The sequence below is a fragment of the Cebus imitator genome, unplaced genomic scaffold, assembly GCF_001604975.1.
Source record: "Cebus imitator isolate Cc_AM_T3 unplaced genomic scaffold, Cebus_imitator-1.0 Scaffold425, whole genome shotgun sequence".
Lineage (NCBI taxonomy): Eukaryota > Metazoa > Chordata > Mammalia > Primates > Cebidae > Cebus > Cebus imitator.
In genome coordinates this window covers 788,800-809,953 of record NW_016107740.1, presented here as the reverse complement: position 1 = coordinate 809,953, position 21,154 = coordinate 788,800, and the positions used below count along the sequence as shown (strand labels likewise).

At 38.9% G+C, this 21,154-nt stretch overlaps 1 protein-coding gene across 7 annotated transcripts in view; it reads right to left on the bottom strand.

Annotated features, from left to right (window-relative positions):
- The window catches only part of APBB2 (amyloid beta precursor protein binding family B member 2), a 405,358-nt gene that overhangs the window by 214,760 nt on the left and 169,444 nt on the right, over positions 1-21,154 (bottom strand). For all 7 annotated transcript variants that reach the window (XM_017509868.2, XM_037731837.1, XM_017509866.2 and 4 more), the window contains exon 4: positions 10,617-10,685. In XM_017509868.2, the coding sequence (XP_017365357.1) occupies positions 10,617-10,635 (19 nt within the window). In that variant the 5' untranslated portion in view covers positions 10,636-10,685. The remainder of the gene's footprint in view (positions 1-10,616; positions 10,686-21,154) is intronic.

The window sequence follows — 21,154 nt, the reverse complement described above, 5'->3', positions numbered from 1 at the left end:
AAAAAAAAAAAAAAAAAAAAAGACTTCTAGCCACATTTTCCCAGTCTTTGGGATCTTATTACCCTCTCAGGGGCCATGTAACTCTTAATGCTTGTTAGAAATAATGGAGGGCAGGCAGGAAGGGAAAGAGGCTGAATAGAAAAGGACCATCCAATACAAACTGGATTAACAAATGCAGCTCTGTATATGCCATAATTATTGGTTTGTTTATTTATTTTGAGAGAGGGTTATTTATTTATCATTAGTTTTGAGACAGGGTCTTGCTCTGTCACCCAGGCTGGAGTATAAGTGGCATGAACATGCCTCACTGAAGCCTCAACCTCCTACAGGTGTGAGCCACTGCACCTGGCCCAAGTGCTTCCCAGCTGATATGTAACTCCCAGAGGAACTCTACAGTGCATGGGATTAGCTTGGCTGCCTTAGTTCTAGGCCTGAACTTTTTATTTTGCCTCCAGATGATACCATTATTTAATATCTAAGATATTACTCAAACTGTGTTCAGGCTTTGATATATAAAAACAACATATATGGATGGGCCAGGTGCAGTGGCTCATGCCTGTGATCTCAGCACTTTGGGACACTGAGGTGGAAAGATTACTTGAACCCAGGAGTTTGAGACCAGCCTGGACAACAAAGTGAGACCCCTGTCTCTACAGAAACTCAAAAAATTAGCCAGGTGTGGTGTGTACACCTGTGGTCCCAGCTACTTAGGAGGCTGAGGCAGGAGGATCACTTGAGTCTAGGAGGTTGAGGCAGTGTTTTGTAATTCTCATTGTAGAGACCTTTCACCTTCCTAGTTAGCTGTATTCCTAGGTGTTTTATTCTTTTTGCGCGAGTTGTGAATGGGATTACCTTTGTGATTTGGCTCTCTGCTTGGCTGTTGTTGGTAGATAGGAATGCTAGGGATTTTTGTACATTGATTTTGTATCCTGAAGCTTTGCTTAAGTTGTTTATCAGCTGAAGGAGCTTTGGGTTGAGATATAGTATAATTTATATACCATATCTAAAAAGCGCCATAGACTTTGGATCGAGTCTATGGGGCTTTTTAGGTACAGTATATAAATTAAATCTCAATAAAGATGTTATTTTTAAAAATGAATGGATTAGTCACTTTCCTCAAGGCATTTGCATTTTAGAAGAAGACACAGACATAGGATCTAATCATAGAAGTCTGCAACTTCTTATCTCCTAAGGAAGTATGCAAGAACTACTAACTCATGCCCCTGTATTTAACAATATGCCTGATGCTTTTCAGATCAAAAAAATGGAGAACTTTGGGCTGATAGGATTTCAACTGGTGAACAGTCATGTTTGACAGGGAAGTAGTACCACATTCTGCTATAGGTTACAAAACATATGCCTTTGACTCTAAACAGTCTTTGTTCTTTTGGGAGGCATGGCAGAATTGGTAAGAATTTCTTTGAGCTGAAACTGAGGAGCAAGATAAACTGGCCTATACATTATATTAAAGGATTTTTATTTTTAACTCTTGCTCAGATGCTACATGGGGTAAAAGCTGAGTTAACTAACTGATCATTCTTTCCTGTCTGATATCAGTTCTTTTTTCAAGGAAAGGAAAGATGAATTTCCTGTTGACTTAACTATTTAGTTAATAACAGTGGTTTCCTTTCAGTGTTTAATAAGAAACTCTCAGAAATTCTGCCTAGACATTTTATGTCAACATTTCTTGAGATGTTAATGAAACACTTGCTTTTCCCATTTTATTCAATGATTTATTTTCCAACTGTTTATGACTGCCTATTGTGTGCTAAGTCTCTGTGCTGGTCTGTGGAGGTCACAGTCTAGTGGGAAACTCAAACGGGTTAATAGTGAAAGTAAAACAGCGTGAGTGATGCTGTAACAGAGATAGATTTATGAAGGTGTGGGAACTGGGAGAAGGAGGCTCCAGAAGGACAAGAGAAGGCTTCATAAAGAGGTGACATCTCCCCTGGATCTTAAAAGAGGAGGAGGAATTTGCTGGAAGGAGAGAAGGATGCTGAGAATGTGTGGAAGGATAGGGAAGATAATGTATACAATAAGAACATTTCACATGCCTCTGAAATCATTAACTCCGTGTTTATCATTTTATTCTTCCAGATCTCACACGTCTCCGCCTTGGCCACAGATTAGAATCACCTCCAGAATATTTTAATGCCCTCACTGGGCCCAATCCCAGAGGAACTGAATCAGAATCTTGGAAGTATCTTTGTGGGTGGGGCCTAGGCATCTCTACTGTTTTAGAAGCCCCCTAGGTGGCTTTGACGTGTGGCCATGGTTGAGAACAGTTCCTCATTCCCTTCTCATCTGTCCCTCTACGTTCCTGGGACCTCTGACCCCCGGCCTTTTCCTTTTCTCCCAGTTCTTTACCCTTTCTACCACCCAGTCCCCTCATTTCCTGCTTTATCCAGGCTGGATCCCAGAGTGCACCCTGATCTGTTCATCTCCACACACCGGACACCTTCATCCCCTTCTCCTCTGTGACTATTTCTGAACAACGTTGTCCCCCTTTTCAAGTTCCCTGCTAGACCATACTCCTAGATTGTTTCCTCTCTGGGAAAATTTTCTCTTCATAGAGAAAATTGAGGCTGTCAGTTTTGCTTTTGCTGTTTTGTCACCGTAGTGACACACGTCTGTCCTTGTCCTTACTGCCTCTCTTCCCTCCTAGCATGAAGTGTCCCTTATCAGTGATTCAATGATCAAGGCTGCAAGAAAGCAGCCCCAAGTGAGAGGCAATGCCATAAGGGTTAAGAGCACAGATCTCGGGGTCAAAGAGAGAATGGCTCAAGACCTATCTGAGGTATTTACTAGTAAAAAAATGGGGACAATAAATAGTACATGGTTTACATGAGAAGTTAAATGAGCAATGCTTACAGACTGTTTATAACAATAAATGTGAGGCTGGGTGTGGTGGCTCACGCCTGTAATCCCAGCACTCTGGGAGGCCAAGGTGGGCAGATCACGAGGTCAGGAGTTTGAGATCAGCCTGGCCAACACAGTGAAACCCATCTCTACTAAAAATATAAAAAATTAGCTGGGCATGGTGGCAGGTGCCTGTAATCCAGCTACTCAGGAGGCTGAGGCAGGAGAATCACCTGAACCCAGGAGGCGGAGGTTGCAGTGAGTCGAGATCGTGCCATTGCACTCCAGCCTGGGCGACAGTAAATGTGAGTTCCATTTACTACTTTGTGCCTAAGTAACAAAGCACAGGGCTGCCTGCCAGGGCCCCTAGATGACCGCCAACTCTATTTGGTCTGAGTGATGGAAATGGTCTTGTTGCAGAGACACACAGAGAGGAAAGAGACTCAGAAGGAACAAAGAAGTTGGGTCTATGAGAGCTTAATTATTTAAAAAGATAGACATTACTCACGTTTAAGAGGATAGAGATTTGTGTTTCTCTTTAAATAAAAGAAAATCTTATAATGTTTCTTTAAACCTTCTGATATTTAGCTGTTTTCTTTGGAATCAAAAGGCCTAAGACATAAGACCAAACTCTAACACAACTAAGAAGTTACTTAAACTCCTGTTTCTTTGCTGTAAAATGAGATAACAATAGTATGTACACCTCACTGAGTTTTGCTGGGGACTAAAACAGATGACTGTCAAACCTTTGACATAATGGCTGGCATACCGTACGAGCTCAATACATGTTAGGGATTATTATGATTTTACAGCTCCCTCCTTCCTTGCACACTTTTGTCTCTGACCACCATACCTCAAGCCACCACTGACTGAGCACTTACTTCTTGCTGGGTACTGTGCTAGGAATTGGGAAACCAAGGAACATAAAATGCCCACCTGCTAAGTGCTTTTGGACTTGCCGAAGAAAAACACACAATAAAGTCACAGAAATCACCCAGGGTGATGGGTGGCAGGTGCAGAGGAATAAGTGGGCTTCTCACCATGGAATACTAAGCAGCCAAAAAAAGCACAAGATAATGTCTTTTGCAGGAACATGGGTGGAGCTGGAAGCTATTATCCTTAGCAAATCAATGCAGGAACAGAAAACCAAGTATCATATTTTCTCTTATAAGTGGGAGCTAAATGTTAACTACATATGAACACAAAGAAGGAAACAACAGACACTGGGGTATGGAGGGTGGGAGGAGGAAGAGGAGCATAAAAGATAACTATTGGGTACTGGGCTTGATACCTGGGTGATGAAATAATCTGAACAACAAATCCAGGTGACATGTGTTTACCTATGTAACAACCTTCACATGTACTCCCCAACGTAAAATAAAAGTTTAAGAAATTTTCTATCATAAAGATAAATTGAGAGAGGGAGAGAGAGAGAGAGAGAGAGAATGTTGTTTCACTCTTGTTGCCCAGACGGGAGTGCAATGGTGTGATCTTGGCTCACTACAAACTTTGCCTCCTGGGTTGACGCAATTCTTCTGCCTCAGCCTCCCAAGTAGCTGGGATTACAGGCATGCACCATAACGACTGGCTAATCTTGTATTTTTTAGTACAGAGGGCGTTTCTCCATGTTGGTCAGGGTGGTCTCAAACTCCCAACCTCAGGTGATCCATCTGCCTCGGCCCCTCAAAGTACTGGGATTACAGGCGTCAGCCACTGCACCTGGCCTATATACCATATTTTAAAGTACGTAATTCAGCAATATTTAGTATACTCACAGAGTTGTGCATCCATTAATACTAAATGAAGAACATTTTTATCACCCAAAAAAATCCTATACCCATTAACAGTCACGCCCCATTCGTCCCTCCCTAGAACCCCTGCAAACACTAATCTACTTTCTGTTTTTGTGGGCTTGCTGATGAAAGACATTTCATGTAAACAGGATCATATGAGATCTTTTGTAACTGGCTTCTCTCATTTACTGAATCTTCAAGGTTCATCCATATTGAAGCATGTTATCAGTACTTCATTCCTTTTTATGGATGGATAATATTCCACTGTATGGATAAACTACATTTTATTAATGGACATTGGGTCGTTTTCACTTTTTAGCTATTATGAGTTAATTGTCTGGGTGTATACTCAGGAGTGGAACTGCTGAGTATGGTAACTTAGTTTTCTTTTATATGTACACATACACACATACTTTTATATTTTTATAAACATATGTTACATATATATGTATAGACATTTCGAGGAAATTCCAGACTATAGTTCAAAGCCATTAAACCATTTTCCATTCCCACTAGAAGTGCATGAGGGTTCTAAATTCCCCACATCCTTACTAACACTTGTTATTGTTTCTTTTTTAGTATAGCCATCCTAGTTGGTGTGAAATGGTATTTCATTGAGGCCATGCTTTTCATTTCTCTTTCATTTTCCAGAATTTCCCGTTCCTCTCATAAAGTCTAGCATGTAAGAAGACAAAATACATGTTTTTTGACTCCTTAATTCATTTCCTCATTCATTCATTAAATATTTACCAAGAGCCCACTATGTGCCAGGCACTCTCCTGAAGGCCAAGAGCACAGCAGTGAACAAAATAAGAAAAACTAAATGAGGAATGAATAAGCAAAATGTCAGTTATAATGAGGGTTGGTCTTCAGGTTCAGCACAAACGTGGTTCTCTTGGATTCCTGGCAGGTGGATGGAGCCCGTGGAGAGTGTGCCATCCCCTTTACGTCTATTCATCATGCTATGTTGAGTGCGACTTACAAGATCCAACATCAATTCAAGAGGATCGATTCCTATTCCAGAGATGGGTATAAGTTCAGATTTAAGAGTGACAAGAGCTAATATCACTGCTGTTGTTGCTCTCCTGCATGCACGACGGAGAAACATCTATTATAGCCTGGCATGTGTTTCCTCCTTTTCTCTTAAAAGCCTCACAAATTTTCTTAGGGAATCAGCCTTTCCCTATGCCCATTCAATAATTCAACGGATGTTTTTTGTGCACTACTCCATGCCAGATATGCTTTTAAGTACTGAGGATATAGCAGTGAACAAAACCGACAAAGTAAAGATACCTATGGAGCTTGCACTGTAGGGGTTAGGCCTATGTGTTTCAGGCAGAGATGACTGCACCCCTTATTTCAGGGGGCACATGGCCAAGGCACAGCCAATCACAGTAGCAGATCCCCATGGCTCTAGTAGCTGGTTCACGTAAAAGCATATGACCCACATGAAGTCAACCATGAGACTTTTGCTAGAAGGATAAGAGTGAGGCTCTCTTTTCTCTTTTTCTTGACTAGAAGATGTAAGCCTAGAGCTTCAAGGGGTCACCAGGAGAAGATAACCTGCCCCAGCACAAATCTAACAAAGAAAGCAAAGCCAAGAGACAGAGAGAAAGTGAGCAAGCCCTAATGACTGAATCCCTAAAATAAGCCATGCCTGAAATACGATATTGTTGGACTTCTCAAGTCAATAGTTATTTTGCCTAAGCCACTCGGAGCTGGGTTTTCTCTGTTTTGCAACTAAAAGAGCCCTTGCTAATACACAAAGTATTTTTTATGAAACCTAAGCAAAACTGGATAAGCCAGGATCACTTTAAATCCATGACTCGCACAGCTTTTCTCAACCCAAGGTACAAAGGCCCCAGCACAGATACAACCAGGCTGACCAGCCCTGTGACTCAGACCACATCCTAATACAAACCTGTGCTGCATCCTGTGGTTAAACCTGGCTTTCTCTCTCCTCCTTCTCCCTTTTCTAAGACCTTTAGCTTCTGTCAAAGAGTTTGTCAGTAATGACAATAACTTCTTCTCTCTTCAATAACCTGCTGCTCTCCCTCTACTCCCATGACATGCTTATAAAATTGGAAACTGACAAATGGGCAAAGCGTTGATAAATGGGCCCAAGGAAGTCCAATGTTTGTCCCATTATTGAATGAAACTTCACATTTTCTTCATTTTTATTTTTCTGCTATACAATTTCATTTCCACTGAGGTGTTAATGGTGAAACTTCTACCCTGAGGAATGTTGCCTTTTGAATTAGACCACAAAGTATTAAGGAAATGATATAAGTCTGATTTTTCTTTTCATTTTAGGAAGGAGAGGCAAAATACAGCTGGCTTCCTGAAACTACTCATGAACAGAAACCCTCAATGTGACAGCGTGAACAAAGGCAGCAAAAGTTATTATAAGGCAGCTTAGGTCACTGAAGAAATGGGCTAGGAAGATGGCAGGATTTGAATCTTGGAATATTCTAACTAGGAGAGCAATGTCACACTGCTAATGCAGAGTGTCAGATACAGGGGCGATTTCAACAGCCAGATCTCACCCATCTGAGGGTTTCCCATGTCCCATTAAACAACTGCCTGAGGACTCATTCTGTTCAATGTCTTAAGTGAAACTGAGATGCAAGACAGATGTATCACATACTTTTTACCAAACCCAGTCTTAACTAGCTTGATTTAGCCATCCCACAATGTATACACATTTCAAAACAACATGTTGTACACAATAAACATATACATGTTTTATTTGTTGATTATAAAAAATAAGAAATGTTATTTTTTAAACCAGAAAATCAGATTTGGCGGTGAGAAAGGATAAGTTATTATATAAACTCACAATGGCTGAAATAGGCAGAGAGTCTTACGAGAACACCATGTTAGGGATGAGGAGTGAGGTTCAGGGAAGACTTCCCACAAAAAGAAGAGCTGAGCTGGATCCTGAAGGATGGAAAGAAGCCCAGCAGTGGACAAGGAAGAAAAAAGCATTCCAAATGGGGGAAAGCTTACCATTCCCAACATCACACCTGGCAGGTGTGATGATCAGTTATTTAGGAAACACAAGCAGAATGTGTATATTCAAGAAAGAATTAAGACCTTTGGAGTAGTCAACTTGGGAAATTATATTCCAAGGACATTTCCTCTGTTCAATTTCTTTAATTTAAGGGACAGCATCTCACTATGTTGCCCAAGCTGGAGTGCATTCACAGGCACAGTCATCATGCTCTACAGCCTCAAATTCCTGGGCTCTAGCGATCCTCCTGACATACCGTCCCGCGTAGCAGGGGCTAAGGTATGCACCACCACACCTAGCTCTTTTCCCTGGTCAATTTCTAAGCTGTTTCCATTTTTTTAGTAAAGCCTCAATGTCTTCTGAAGATGATTTTTTTAAAAAACACAGAGACTTTTATGGGCCAGCCTGATGATGATCCAGCTTGGGAATACTGGTTTAGGCGGAAAAAAAAAAAAAAAAAAAAAGTAGGTGAGTTAGAAATGTCACATATTTTCTTGAGTAACTGATAAGGTGGGCCACAAAGCCACTCCAAAAGGGAAAAAATGTTAAACAATAACAAGGTCCTTGAAATAGGGTAATTACTTGGCGATTTCATGGGTTAAGATCTGCTCAGAAGGGACTCCTGAGCTGAATCCTGAAGGTTGAACAGGAATTTCAGAGGCAGATGGTGGTATACATTCTGATATGTTTGGCTGGGCATGGTGGTTCACACCTGTAATACAGCACTTTGGGAGGCCGAAGAGGGGACATCACTTGAGGCCAGGAGTTCAAGACGAGCCTGGCCAACATGGTGAAACCCTATTTCTACTAGAATTACAAAAATTAGCTGGGCGTCATGGCACATGCCTATAATCCCACCTACTCAGGAGGCTGAGGCAGGAGAATTGCTTGAACCTGGGAGGTGAAGGTTGCAACGAACCAAGATTGTGTCACTGCACTCCAGCCTGGGTGTCAGAGCAAGACTCTGTTTCAAAAAACATTAAAATAAATAAGGCCAGGCGTGGAGGCTCATGCCTGTAATCCCAGCACTTTGGGAGGCCAAGGCGGGTGGATCACCTGAGGTCAGGAGTTCAAGACCAGCCTGGCCAACATTGTGAAACCCCGTCTCTACTAAAAATACAAAAATTAGCTGGGCATGGTGGCGTGTGCCTGTAATTCCAGCTACTCAGGAGGTGGAGACAGGAGAGGCTTGAACCTGAGGCAGAGGTTGCAGTGAGCCAAGACCGTGCCATTGCACTCCAGCTTGTGTGACAGAGGGAGACTACGTATTAAAAAGAAATAAAAATGAAAATAAAAATAAAATAAAATAAAAAATAAATAAATAAATTCTCCCATGTTTCTTTTTAAAAGCTGTCCCTGTAGTCACAGGCTCCCTAGAGTTAGAAAAAGGAGCTGAAGGCAAATCCTACCCCACTCATTAGCCCAGACCATCCCTCACTAGTTGCCATTTGAATTTTCAAGTAAAAAAAATGGCTAGACTAGGATTCTCCACTGAACTAAGATACCTCTTTCCTTGTAAAATGTGTTATATGTCATACCAAGGCATGACAGTAGTAGCTGTTATTTAAAAACCAGGCTAGGTAACTGTTTCAGTATCTCTTATGTAACTGCCAAAGAATAAAGCTGTTTGAGCACCAGCATGAAGAGTGAAAACAGCAGCATAACAAAATATAGCAAGAACAGGAAATTTCTAGAAGTTATTTGATTCATTCACCTTCACCTAGAGGAACACACATTATTGTATATACTTGCCAGCTTTATTTTAATGCTTCCATACTAGTCTACCTTGAAGATAGATTGAATAATCTATCTCATAAACACATAAGGTTTTGAAAGTTAAAGGATCCCTAAAGGAAATTATTCTCAATGTTTAAAATCTATTTTCTAAAGGACATATGTATTTATCTTGATTTTTCCAAAATTAATATACCTATTCAGTATGTACTGACAAAATCCATACTCTCCCCAAATCATCACACTATGATTAGATGGCTTCTAAACATCAGCTCTAAGACCCTGATTTACCTGTGTGAACTCAGGTTTGTCACAGTTTTTGGCTGTTTTTTTATAAAAGAATATTTCTTGCCTCCCATCTACCTCTACTGAGCTTAGCGTTTATTATGTTTTTAGTTCTTTGTTGAAATGTAACATGAAAAATGTCATATAAGGGAGAAAACAGCTTGATTATATTTAATAGTAAGTTTAGAATTTAGGGTGATGAGTATCTATTTGCCCATGCTTTGAATCTACTTATTTAAAAACTCAGAACTTGCTAAGCAGTATGTGTCCTAATAAATATGAAATGTACCCAGACCTATCTGTCACTTGAAGTCCTATATGATATTTAATTTGAAATGTTACTGCAATTGCTTTTTCCTTATTACATTACTGAGTCTAGGGATTAAATCCCACACCATGCTGTGTGTAGACTAGCATCTATCATGAGATCAAAAAAGGGAAGTACAATAAAATTAAGGGCGTTTTCCTAAGGCCTGAAATTAATCTGCTGATTAGGCTCAAGGAGAATACTGAATTGGGGGAGTGGGGGGAGGGCGGGTTCTGTCTAAGCAAACTCTACAAGCTATTATGAATAAGATGCCAACTCAGAGACTCAACACCAACACCTACTCCTTCGTTCACATTTCAGCAGTACCCAGGCTGTGATGTATAATGCTAGATGGTAAAATTTGACAGTTTTAAGCTCCTGTCACAGACAACTAAAATATTTTTACATTATGATATAAGTATTCATGCAATTATTACACAAATATGGTTAAGTCCAACTAATTCTTCTACTTTAAAGATTCATTTTTCTATTACATTACTGAAGAACAATGAAATTCAAAAACATGTTATTAGCAAATTATAAGTTTAACACTAAACATTATCTATTTTTTAAGTTTAATATTCATCTGCTTCTCTGCATTGAAATATGTGAAAATGTATCTGACCTGGAAGTAGTTCTGACATGGATCACTGGGCGTCAGCAATGGTGCAGGAAATACGTTATAATTTGAAATCTAAAAAAAAGGGATCATTTGAGAAATTAAAACCTCAAATAACAAAGCATAAAAGAAAGAAAAGCATAGCAGTGAAAAATCTCTCCAAAAGCTGTTACATATACTAAACAAATTTTGACAGATAACATCCAAATTTTTGTTTGTTTATAGTTGGTCACACCACTTTTTTTTTTTTTTTTTTTTTTTTTTTTTTTTTTTTTTTTTTTTTGAGATGAAGTCTCGCTCTGTCGCCCAGGCTGGAGTGCAGTGGTGCAATGGCTCACTGCAACCTCCCCCTCCCAGGTTAACGCTATTCTTCTGCCTCAGTCTCTCGAGTAGCTGGACTACAGGTGCCCGCCACTATGCTGGGCTAATCTCTTTGTATTTTTAGTAGAGATGGGGTTTCACCACATTGGCCAGGCTAGTCTCAATCTCCTGACCTTGTGATCTGCCCGCCTTGGCCTTCCAAAGTGCTGGGATTACAGTTGTTAGCCACCACACTTAGCCAGTCATGCCACTTTTGATTGAAACTAGAATTCCTACTTAGCCACATTTCCCACAAATGTTTACTGAAGACTTTTTTCATGGCAGGCCTAACCTATCTTTCTGTCTCAAGTTCCCAATGCTTTTTCTCATGAAACACACACACACACACACACACACACACACACACACACTTCAGCACTACTACAGAAAAAAAAATTGGTACATTTTGCCATGTAAAAATTAAAACCTGTTTAGAAAAAAAGTGACTATAAACACGATAAAAACAAAAAACAGACTGAAGAAAACATTACTACAACAGATGACATAAAAAGGCTAATCCTTTATATAGAAAGAGTTCCTTGAAACTATAAAGAAAAATATGAACAAGCCTGTAGGAGAATAAGAAAAGGAACAGGTCCCAAGAGAAACACCAATGTTGAATAAACATAAATCACTAGCTTCACTCAGAACTTAAGAAAACGCCAATTTCAATTAACAATGTCTAACTGGATTTCCTGTATCCGGCTGAAAAGATTAATAAACCAGATAACACACATTCTAAGGAAAGGACACTGGAAACAGGATGTTTCGAACCTTGCTGGTGGGAGTAAAAGCTGGTAAAATTCTTTGGAGAGCCATTTACAAATGTATAAGCAAGTTTTGAATGCATGGATCCCCCTGCTTTGCAATTCCACTTCCAGTAATTTATTTCACAGACAAGCTCATGTGGATTTTATTTTTCTAAAGTCAAAGACCAGTAACCACCTTGATGTTCTTCAGTGCACAGTTGGTTCATTACATGATGATACATCCATACAATGAAGTACCATGCTGCCTTTAAGAAAAATAAAGTAGATCTACAAGATCCTATATGAAAAGGGTTGCTGTTGTTTTGTTTTGGTTTGGTTTTTTGAGACAGAGTCTGGCTCTGTCACCCAGGCTGGAGTGCCGTAACACGATCTTGGCTCACTGTAACCTTCACCTCCCATATTCAAGGATTGTCCTGCCTCAGGGTCCCAAGTAGCTGGGATTACAGGCATGCACCACCACATCCAGCTAATATTTGTATTTTTGGTAAAAATGGGGTTTCTGGTCTTGAACTCCTGACCTCAAGTAGTCCACCCACCTTGGCCTCCCAAAGTGCTGGTATTACAGGTGTGAGCCACCGCACCCAGCCAGAAAGCTTTTTAAGATGCATCACTAAGAGGTGAATAATATGCACAGCAAAGCATGACCTAATTTGAGTAACACTGCTAAAAAGAACACACATATAAATACATGTGCACACACACCTAGGTGCATACTCACATGCACATGGAGAATTTCTTAAAGGAATATAAAGATTTACATGAAGAATTTCTTAAAGGAATATAAAGATCTAGACAAACTGGTAAGTTGCCAGTTTACCAAAATAGATATATAATAAGGAAAACTGAAAATGGACCTTGTCTTCAATGAGTTACTATCAGTAATGTCACTCAGGATGATAATATGTTACATTAAGTCAAATACAAATGCTGCATGAGTCTATTTATCTAAAGTACAAAAACAGGAGAAAGTGATTGATATCAGGATAATTGGGGGTGGGGCAAGGGAGAAGCAAGAGGGTGGCTTCTGGGACACTGGGAATGCGGTGTTTTTTTGATTGAGATGTGGAAATTCCTCAGGCTGTATTCTTGCATGTATATTTCTGTATGCATATTACAATTCCATGAAAAGTTAAAAGAAAAACATCAAATGCTAGAGGTTTGCTAAAACATAACTCAAATTAAAAAGCATTTATATTTGCAAAACTTTAAATTCTAATCTAACCTTTTCAAACTAGCAACCTTTAATGGGCATCACTTCCAACTTTATGATTCTGATAATGACCTGACAACCTGGTCTACTGAGCCAAGATACATTTTAAATTATATTTTCACAAACTGTGGGGAAGGCTCATTACTCTGGTATAATTAAAAGGGTGGGTTTATTCTAAACTGTCCTGAAACAGCAAGTGATGCTTCCTTTATGCTCCTCTGTCTTCGCCCTATAAGTTTCTGCTCAGTTCCTTAAATGTATTTCACAATTCCGTTTTCTTTTTTTTAAATTTTAGTTTTTGTCTTCAGTGCATCTTAAATGCTATGCAGAGAAAGAGACTAATAGATACTCAAAAAAATGAATACCAGTAGAGAGAAAGTCAATAAAAGGCATACTTGTGTAAGCATTCTGAAAAGGCTTGAACGAAAACTAACAATCTGCATACAGTTGGCCCTCTGTATCCTTGGGTTCCACATCCATGGATTCAGCCAAGTGAGGATCAGAAAATTAGGCCTGTGATGGTTGCATCTGTACTGAACATGTACAGACTTTTTTTTTCCTTGTCATTATTCCTTAAAAAATATAGCGCATCAACTATTTACATAGCATTTACATTGTATTAAGTATTATAAGTAATCTACAGGTGATTTAAAGTATACGGGAAGGGCAGGTACAGCAGCTCATGCCTGTAATCTCAGCACATTGAGAGATGGAGGTGGGAGGACCACCTGAGCCCAGGAGTTTGAGACCAGCCTGGACAACATAGTGAGACCCTATCTCTACAAAACATATAAAAATTAGCTGGTGGGGTGGCACGCACCTGTATCCCAGCTACTCATGAGGCTGAGGTGGATGGATAACTTGAACCCAGGAGGTCAAGGCTGCAGTGAGCGATGATTGCACCACTGCACTACAGCCTGGATGACAGAGTGAGACCCTGTCTCTAAAAGAAAATTAAAAAATAAAAAGTATACAGGAGGATGCTGCATAGATTCTATGCAAATACTATACCACTTTATTTAAGGGGCTTAAGCTTAAGCATCCTCAGATTTTGGCACCTGAAGGGAGTCTTGAAACCAATCCTCCTCAAATACCAAGGGATGAATGTACTTCTTAGTGTATATAATCCTTAAGATAAAATATTCCTGTTTCCTCAACCAAACTCCAACTTCTATAAAGTTAAGAATTAGACATTCTGCTAATCACTTCATATTATAAATAGTCCTGTGCTATTATCTGACCAATATTTATTCCACACCTGCCACGTGTCATGCATTATGCTAGGAGCAGGGCATACTTTAGTGAGTGAAAACGCATTTCTCTTCTTGTGGAACTCACCGCCTAGTTGTTCGGGAGATGGATATTAGTCACAAAGTTACTCACATCATAAATAAGTTCTGGAGGAAAATAACTTAGGTATATGAGAAAATGCAACAAAAGAACCACAGGCCAGACTGGAGAGTCAGGAAGTGCTTTCCTGAGAAAACGAAATTTAAGGTGCAATTTGAGGACCAAGTAAGATTTATTTAGGTAGATAAACCTAGAATGTGAAAGGCCCTTCCTGGTCCTGGGGTTGAGGCACAAATATGCAGAACTTTTTCCGCTAGGCGCTTATATCCTTGATGAATAAATCTCATCTAATAGTTTCTGAGATGAACTTAGGAGCATAGACTAATTCTACATAAACAATAACCTGAGAAGATATAAAAGTAGCACTTGGAAAATAGGAAAACTCTATACAAATGCATGGCTTTTAAGAACAATATACAGCCATGCTGTCTGATACAATACCTACTAGTACTTACAAGCTATTGACTACTTAAAAGGTAGCACAACTGGGTGGCTCTCGCCTGTAATCCCAGAACTTTGGGAGGTTAAGAGAGGCAGATCACATGAGGTCAGGAGTTCGAGACCAGCCTGGCCAACATGGTGAAACCACATCTTTACTAAAAATACAAAAATTCATTGGGCATGGTGGCGCCAGCCTGTAGTCCCAGCTACTTGGGAGGGTGAGACAGGAGAACTGCTTCAACCCGGGAGGCAGAGGTTGTAATGAGCCGTTTGTGTTGCAATCATGCCATTGCACTCCAGCCTGGGCAACAGAGTGAGACTCCATATTAAAAAAAAAAAAAAAAAAAAGTAGCGTAACTACAATTAACTTAAATATAAATTTATAAGCTGATATTTGATTCTTACTGGAAAATGTTTAAGTAGGTTTGGAACTTCTTAGGTAGGTGAGTCTACTTCAACTCTAAATTTTATAAAATTTAAATACAGATCAAGTATTCCCAATGAATATCGCATCCAAGTTGACTCCTGTGAGAGTAAAATGTACGCTGATTGTGAATACTTGGTGTAGAAAAAATGTAAAATGTCTAATAATTTTTAAATATGGATTGCATGTTGAAATGATACCATTTTGGTTATATTCAGTTAAATAAAACACGTTAAAAATAATTTCACCTTTTTATAAAATGTGGTACTAAAAAGTTTTAAATTATATATGTGGCTTTCATTATATTTCTACTGGCGAAGTCCTGATCTAGAGAATGCAGACAGATTCAAAACTTTACCCTAATCAAAATATTATCTACTTTTCCACAAAACCGAATACTGGTGGAAATGCTACCTCAGCTGTAATGCTAGAAATTTTGTTACCATTGAGAGGAGTGCCCTTGTTTCCGTAAAAAAAATCACATATTGAGTTCAGAGTTGTTGGAGGCTAATAGCAGGCCACTACTAGTTCTGCGCTGAGAATACAGTTGTGATTCTGGGGCAAAGCATAAAGCTACCAAAGGGAAACAGTCTAGCAACAATAGTTTCCTTCTAGCAGTGTTTTCATGTGTCCCATTAATGAAAATTCTTAATGCTGATATGCCTGATGATAATGCTAGTAAGGATCAATAAATATCCAACAGGACCACAGAGAGAGCTTGCAACCCCAAATCCAAAAGCACTGTTAAGCAAACAGACTAACAAATAAATAAAATGCCCTCCTGTAATTTGATTCAGTATAAGATACTATGTACCTTTAAATAATTCTAAAGAGGAACAAAAGATTTAAATAAAAATAGGACCGAAAATTCCATTTTATCTGTGTTCCCCAAATACTGCCGTCTGACAGATTCCTCATTCTCAATGTGCCTAGCTCTTTGTCCAACCCACTTTTAAAATAGTACCGCACAGTCCCGTAAGTCCTCCCTGAAGGCCAGTCTAATTCCTCCCCATACTTCACCCCAGATCTATCGCAGATCTATCGCAGATCTACAATGCCAGATAAACGCTGCTCTGTTCACAATCACCCCTTATCTAAAACCTCCAGAATTAAGTTCTTTCAACCATTGACAATCTAAGACCCAACTGACTCTGGAATCTCTCATTTATCCCCTTTACCTTCAAATAGCTACTTCCCTAGAAACTCAGTGCAATCCTATCAGACCCAATGCTCTCTTTCTATAACAAATGGCTTATGATAACCCCTTTGTTACCCTAAGTGATGTTCACAGACAATATAACCTAACACATAAATTCCAAAAAAGGAAAAACAAAATGAGGGGGAAACATTTCAATAAGCCAATTCTCAGGCATGACTATTCTAGCAGTCATAATAGGTAGCAGAGGCTCACCTATGTGCAGAACCATTGTCAGTGCAATAGCTATAGATGCAGACTGAAAGAGGTATGTGTGGTATTGACAACTCAGACATGATTTGCACCGCCATCGATAACATCAATTGCAAAATGCTGAACAACTCTTCAGAACATTCCAAAAAGTATTAAATATACTTGTCTTTAAATGAGAGGGAGTTTTCACATCTGGAATACATAGTATATATTAAAACTATGTTTAGAACTCCTAGGGTCAGATAATTATACAAAGATGTTGTTTAACTACATGAGTATTTGCTAGGGTGTTTGAAAGCTTTGCAGAGTAAGACAACCTTTGTTGTACAGGGCAGTCCTAGGTACTGCAAGACATTTATCATCCCTGTCTCCACCCAAAAAATTCAAGTAGTGGGACACTTTCATACTCCTCTAGTGGGAGTTCTAGCCACTCCCAAATCCCAACTTGGAAAATGGTGACCTTGGCCGGCCCAGAGTTATCTCTTCCTGTTAACTCATTTGACACTTAAATCCTATATGATCTTGAACCAATACTTAATGTCTAGAAGCCTATTCAACGGTCTTGTTGGACTGCAAATTGTGGTTACCATCAATCTGACAGTTACTATGACAACAGAATAGGATACCATAGGCTGCTTGTTTGCTTTGCTTAGTGTCTAGTACATCCTAAGCATTCAATAAATGCTAATTAAGGCCATATGCAGTGGTCCAAGATTGTAAATCCCAGCACTTTGAGAGGCCTAGGCAGGCGGATCGCTTGAGGTCAAGAATTCAAGACCAGCCTGGGCAACAGAATGAGACCCCATCTCCACAAAAAATTTAAAAATTATCTGGGCATGGTGACACGTGCCTTTAGTCCCAGTTACTTGGGAGGCTGCTTGAGAACTGCTTGAGCCCAGGAGTTCAAGGCTGCAATGAGTTGTGAGACAAGTTGTGACAAGTTGTGAGACCTTGTCTCAAAAAAAAAACATTCACTGCTATTATTGGTGTTGTTAATTTTTTTCTTACCCATACTTGTTTCCTCAACTAGGCTGTGAGCTTTCTGGACAAAAAAAAGAACTGTCCTGGAGATCTTTGTATACCTGACATATGTCCCCAATAAATTTTGGTAGTTCACATCTTCTGTATGCTTTCTCTGCCCTATCCTGATTTCTTGTGAAAACGTTCACAAATAGTAGGCTGAGTCCAAGAACGGAGCTAAAAACTGTAATTATATAGAAAATTGTCATTCTGACATTACTGAAATAATCATTGTAACCTGCCAAGCAGCGGAAGGGCTGTCAAAAAAACTGTTGGCAGATGCTTGGTCTCAAAAATCTGCAGGATTCTATTAGTGATGAATACTTTTAAAGTAGACATTGCATTCCAGGATTACATCTATCTACAAATACATACAGATTCTCTCTTACTTTAAGGTTTTAAACATTTTCCCCTGGAGAACTGAGCCTTATTTCCAGGTCTATAAAATGAAGTAGTTCTATCAGATGACGTGGGTCCTTCTAGCACTAACACTATATAACATGTATTGAATGCTTACCATGTGCCAGGCATTGTGCTAAGTTAGTTTTACAGATTAAGAAACTGAAACACAGAGGGTTAGGTGACATGCTGAAGATCCCACCAGAGGTAAATGATGGGGCTGGTACAAGCTGTTCGCCTCTAAAAATGAGGTTCATAATCGCTACACCATGTTTTTTGGAACTGTTCTCTTGAGGTTGACTCAACTAGCCTAAATTAATTAATGCCACAAGACAATTCTCACCACAGTATTAGGGTTCTTTTGAAGTTTGTGTCCAACATTCTGACATACATGGCAACTAAAAACAAAAGGGCTCTCAACTGCTAGCAGCAAAACCTGAGTCCTCTCATTGCTTGTAGCTCAGAAAAACAAAATAAAGCATACTTGGGAATGTGTAAAATTTTAACTCACTCTAGGGGTGGGTTTTAAAGTCAGAAAATAAAGCAAAATTCAACAACAGTTGGCTATGAAAAAAATCCTTTAAATTGCTTGCTTCATACAATACACACGGTTTCGGTTGAACAAGTAAAATGTATATAGTCTTGTAATGTGTACATAATGAAGAGTATTTAGTAAGTATATGTAATTCAAAATTTTATTCCATTTTTTTTTATTTCTGCACAGAAGTGTACACACTGAATTGGCATACAACATTGTACTTTATGGGAATAAACTTGAATTTTTTACATTTTTGGGACATTAATCATTACTGGTAATAAATTTTTTGCCATTCACATCCCTGGGCACTGCATACTTGCTGTTAAAAATCACTGCTTTGAGAGATCCTAAATTTACCACTTATATAATCTAAAATAGAGAGAAAAAGTTGCGGCAATAAAGGTGCAAGAACTAATCCCATGTCTGATTTCTTTATTTTTCACAAAAATATTTAAGGACATTAATTTATGATCCTAGCTCTTTATCTTACTTCATTAAGTGTTCTCCCAGTGAAATTTCAAAACCAGTTCCAAGAACACTATCAAACAAAGAAAAATATGCACAGACTGGAAAAAAAAAAAGAAAAAAAAAAAGCCTATTTTCTGAAATGTATCCCAGAGGAAAACACCAACAACTGGAAAAAAAAATATTTTCAAGACATGACATTGAATGTAGATTTTTCCATTTAAGAGTTATATTTATAGCTCTTAACAAGACATTTTTTCAATTAAGCAAAAGCTTTATGCTTCCCCCACAAATATACCTGATCCCCAACTTTCATATTCCAAAGGCATTAACATATATACAGTTTAGAAATAACTGCAATGTTTAACGCTTCTAAGATGTGCCAATTTAAAATATGCTATTGGACAACTATAGAGGACTAAGTGAATGACCCCAATCAACAGCCTCTCTGCATCCTTGTCCTCTGCTCTGTAACCTTGCAACCCCTTTCCCTTGACTCTGGTCTCAGCTGTGTTATTTGCCTTGGTCAACTGAATGTTAGCAAATGGGATGACACAGAAGCTCAGAATGTACAGACCCACTTCTACTCCCCTGAAGAAGACAAGATCTGTACTACTGCCATAAGAACATGCCTAGGCCTGTTGGAAGGGTGCTGGAGACATGGGTGGGATGGCTGAATCTTTTTGGTCCAAGGCCGTCTTTCACCACCCTAAGCCATCCAACTATCAAACACATGAGAGAACACTGCAAAGATCAGCAGATCTGTCTACTGCCCCTGCAGCTCACTGTAGCAACATGAGCCCAGCAGAGACTATGAGAAGAACCACTCTGCCATCCCCCAAATACTAATGGATGTTGTTTAAGGCACTGAATTTTGGGGTGCTTCATTATACAGCATTAATTGTGGCAATATATAAATGATACACTAGTTATACCTACAACAACTTAATGAGATTGTAGAAGAGCTGTTGGGATGAAACCTAAATTGATCCAGGAAAGGTTTAATGCTATGTGAGGATCCTGTGATGGAGAACCTATTTGTTATTTTTTTCTTTGAGGTTTACATCCTTTCCCTAGGTGACACAGGGCTGTCTTGATCAATATAGGCTGCATCTTTAGTCTCTACTGCTAACTGTTCATTCACAGCACACCAACATTTATACTTTACATATTAGAATATGCTGTGACAAAGCAAATTTTAGGAATTTATCATAAGGACAAATATGCAGCATTATTTCTATTAGAAAAAATCAAAACAAGTTAAATGTTCATCATTAGGAAACTGATTAAATAAAGGATCACATACTTCAATGGAATACTATGCATCACCTATAAGTGAGGATGCTACTATATTTAATTGCATAGAAAGATATTTTTACTAAATAATATAAATGAAAAAAAACTAACTGTAAAACAGTGTGATGAGTATATATGCATTTCCTACACAACACTTTCTCTTTTTTTTTGAGATGGAGTCTCGCCTTGTCACCAGGTTGGAGTGCAGTGGCAGAATCTTGGCTCACTGCAACCTCCACCTCCCAGGTTCAAGCAATTCTCCTGCCTCAACCTCCCAAGTAGCTGGGATTACAGGTATGTGCCAACACACCCAGCTAATTTTTGTATTTTTAGTAGAGATGGAGTTTCACCATGTTGACCAGGATGGTCTCAAACTCCTGACCTCATAATCCGCCCACCTCAGCCTCCCAAAGTGGCATAAGCCACCATGCCCGGCCGATGTTTTAAATTTTTGTTTGAAACATCTCGTAATATTAAGTTGGAAGAAAGGCAGTATATATAGTGTCATTCTTTCATAAAAATATTTTAAAATTTTTTTATGGTAAAATAAAAGATTAACAAAATCACACAAACAGCTTATTATAAAGAAAACACTCATAGCTACCACCTTGATCAAAACACAGACTTTGGACTTTGCTTGTTATCCCAGAAGGCCCTCCACGCCCTTCCCTTCCTCCAAAGTAAACAAACTCTTGAATTTATGGTAATCAGTTCCTGGCATTTCTTTATGATTCTGTTACCCAAGTGTACACTCCTAGTTAGTATAGTTAAATGTTGTCTACTTTTATAATTTTGATGTCTTCTAATTTACATTTAATTTCTTTTCCTTACAATTTATTTCTTTTTATTTTTCTCTCTTTTTT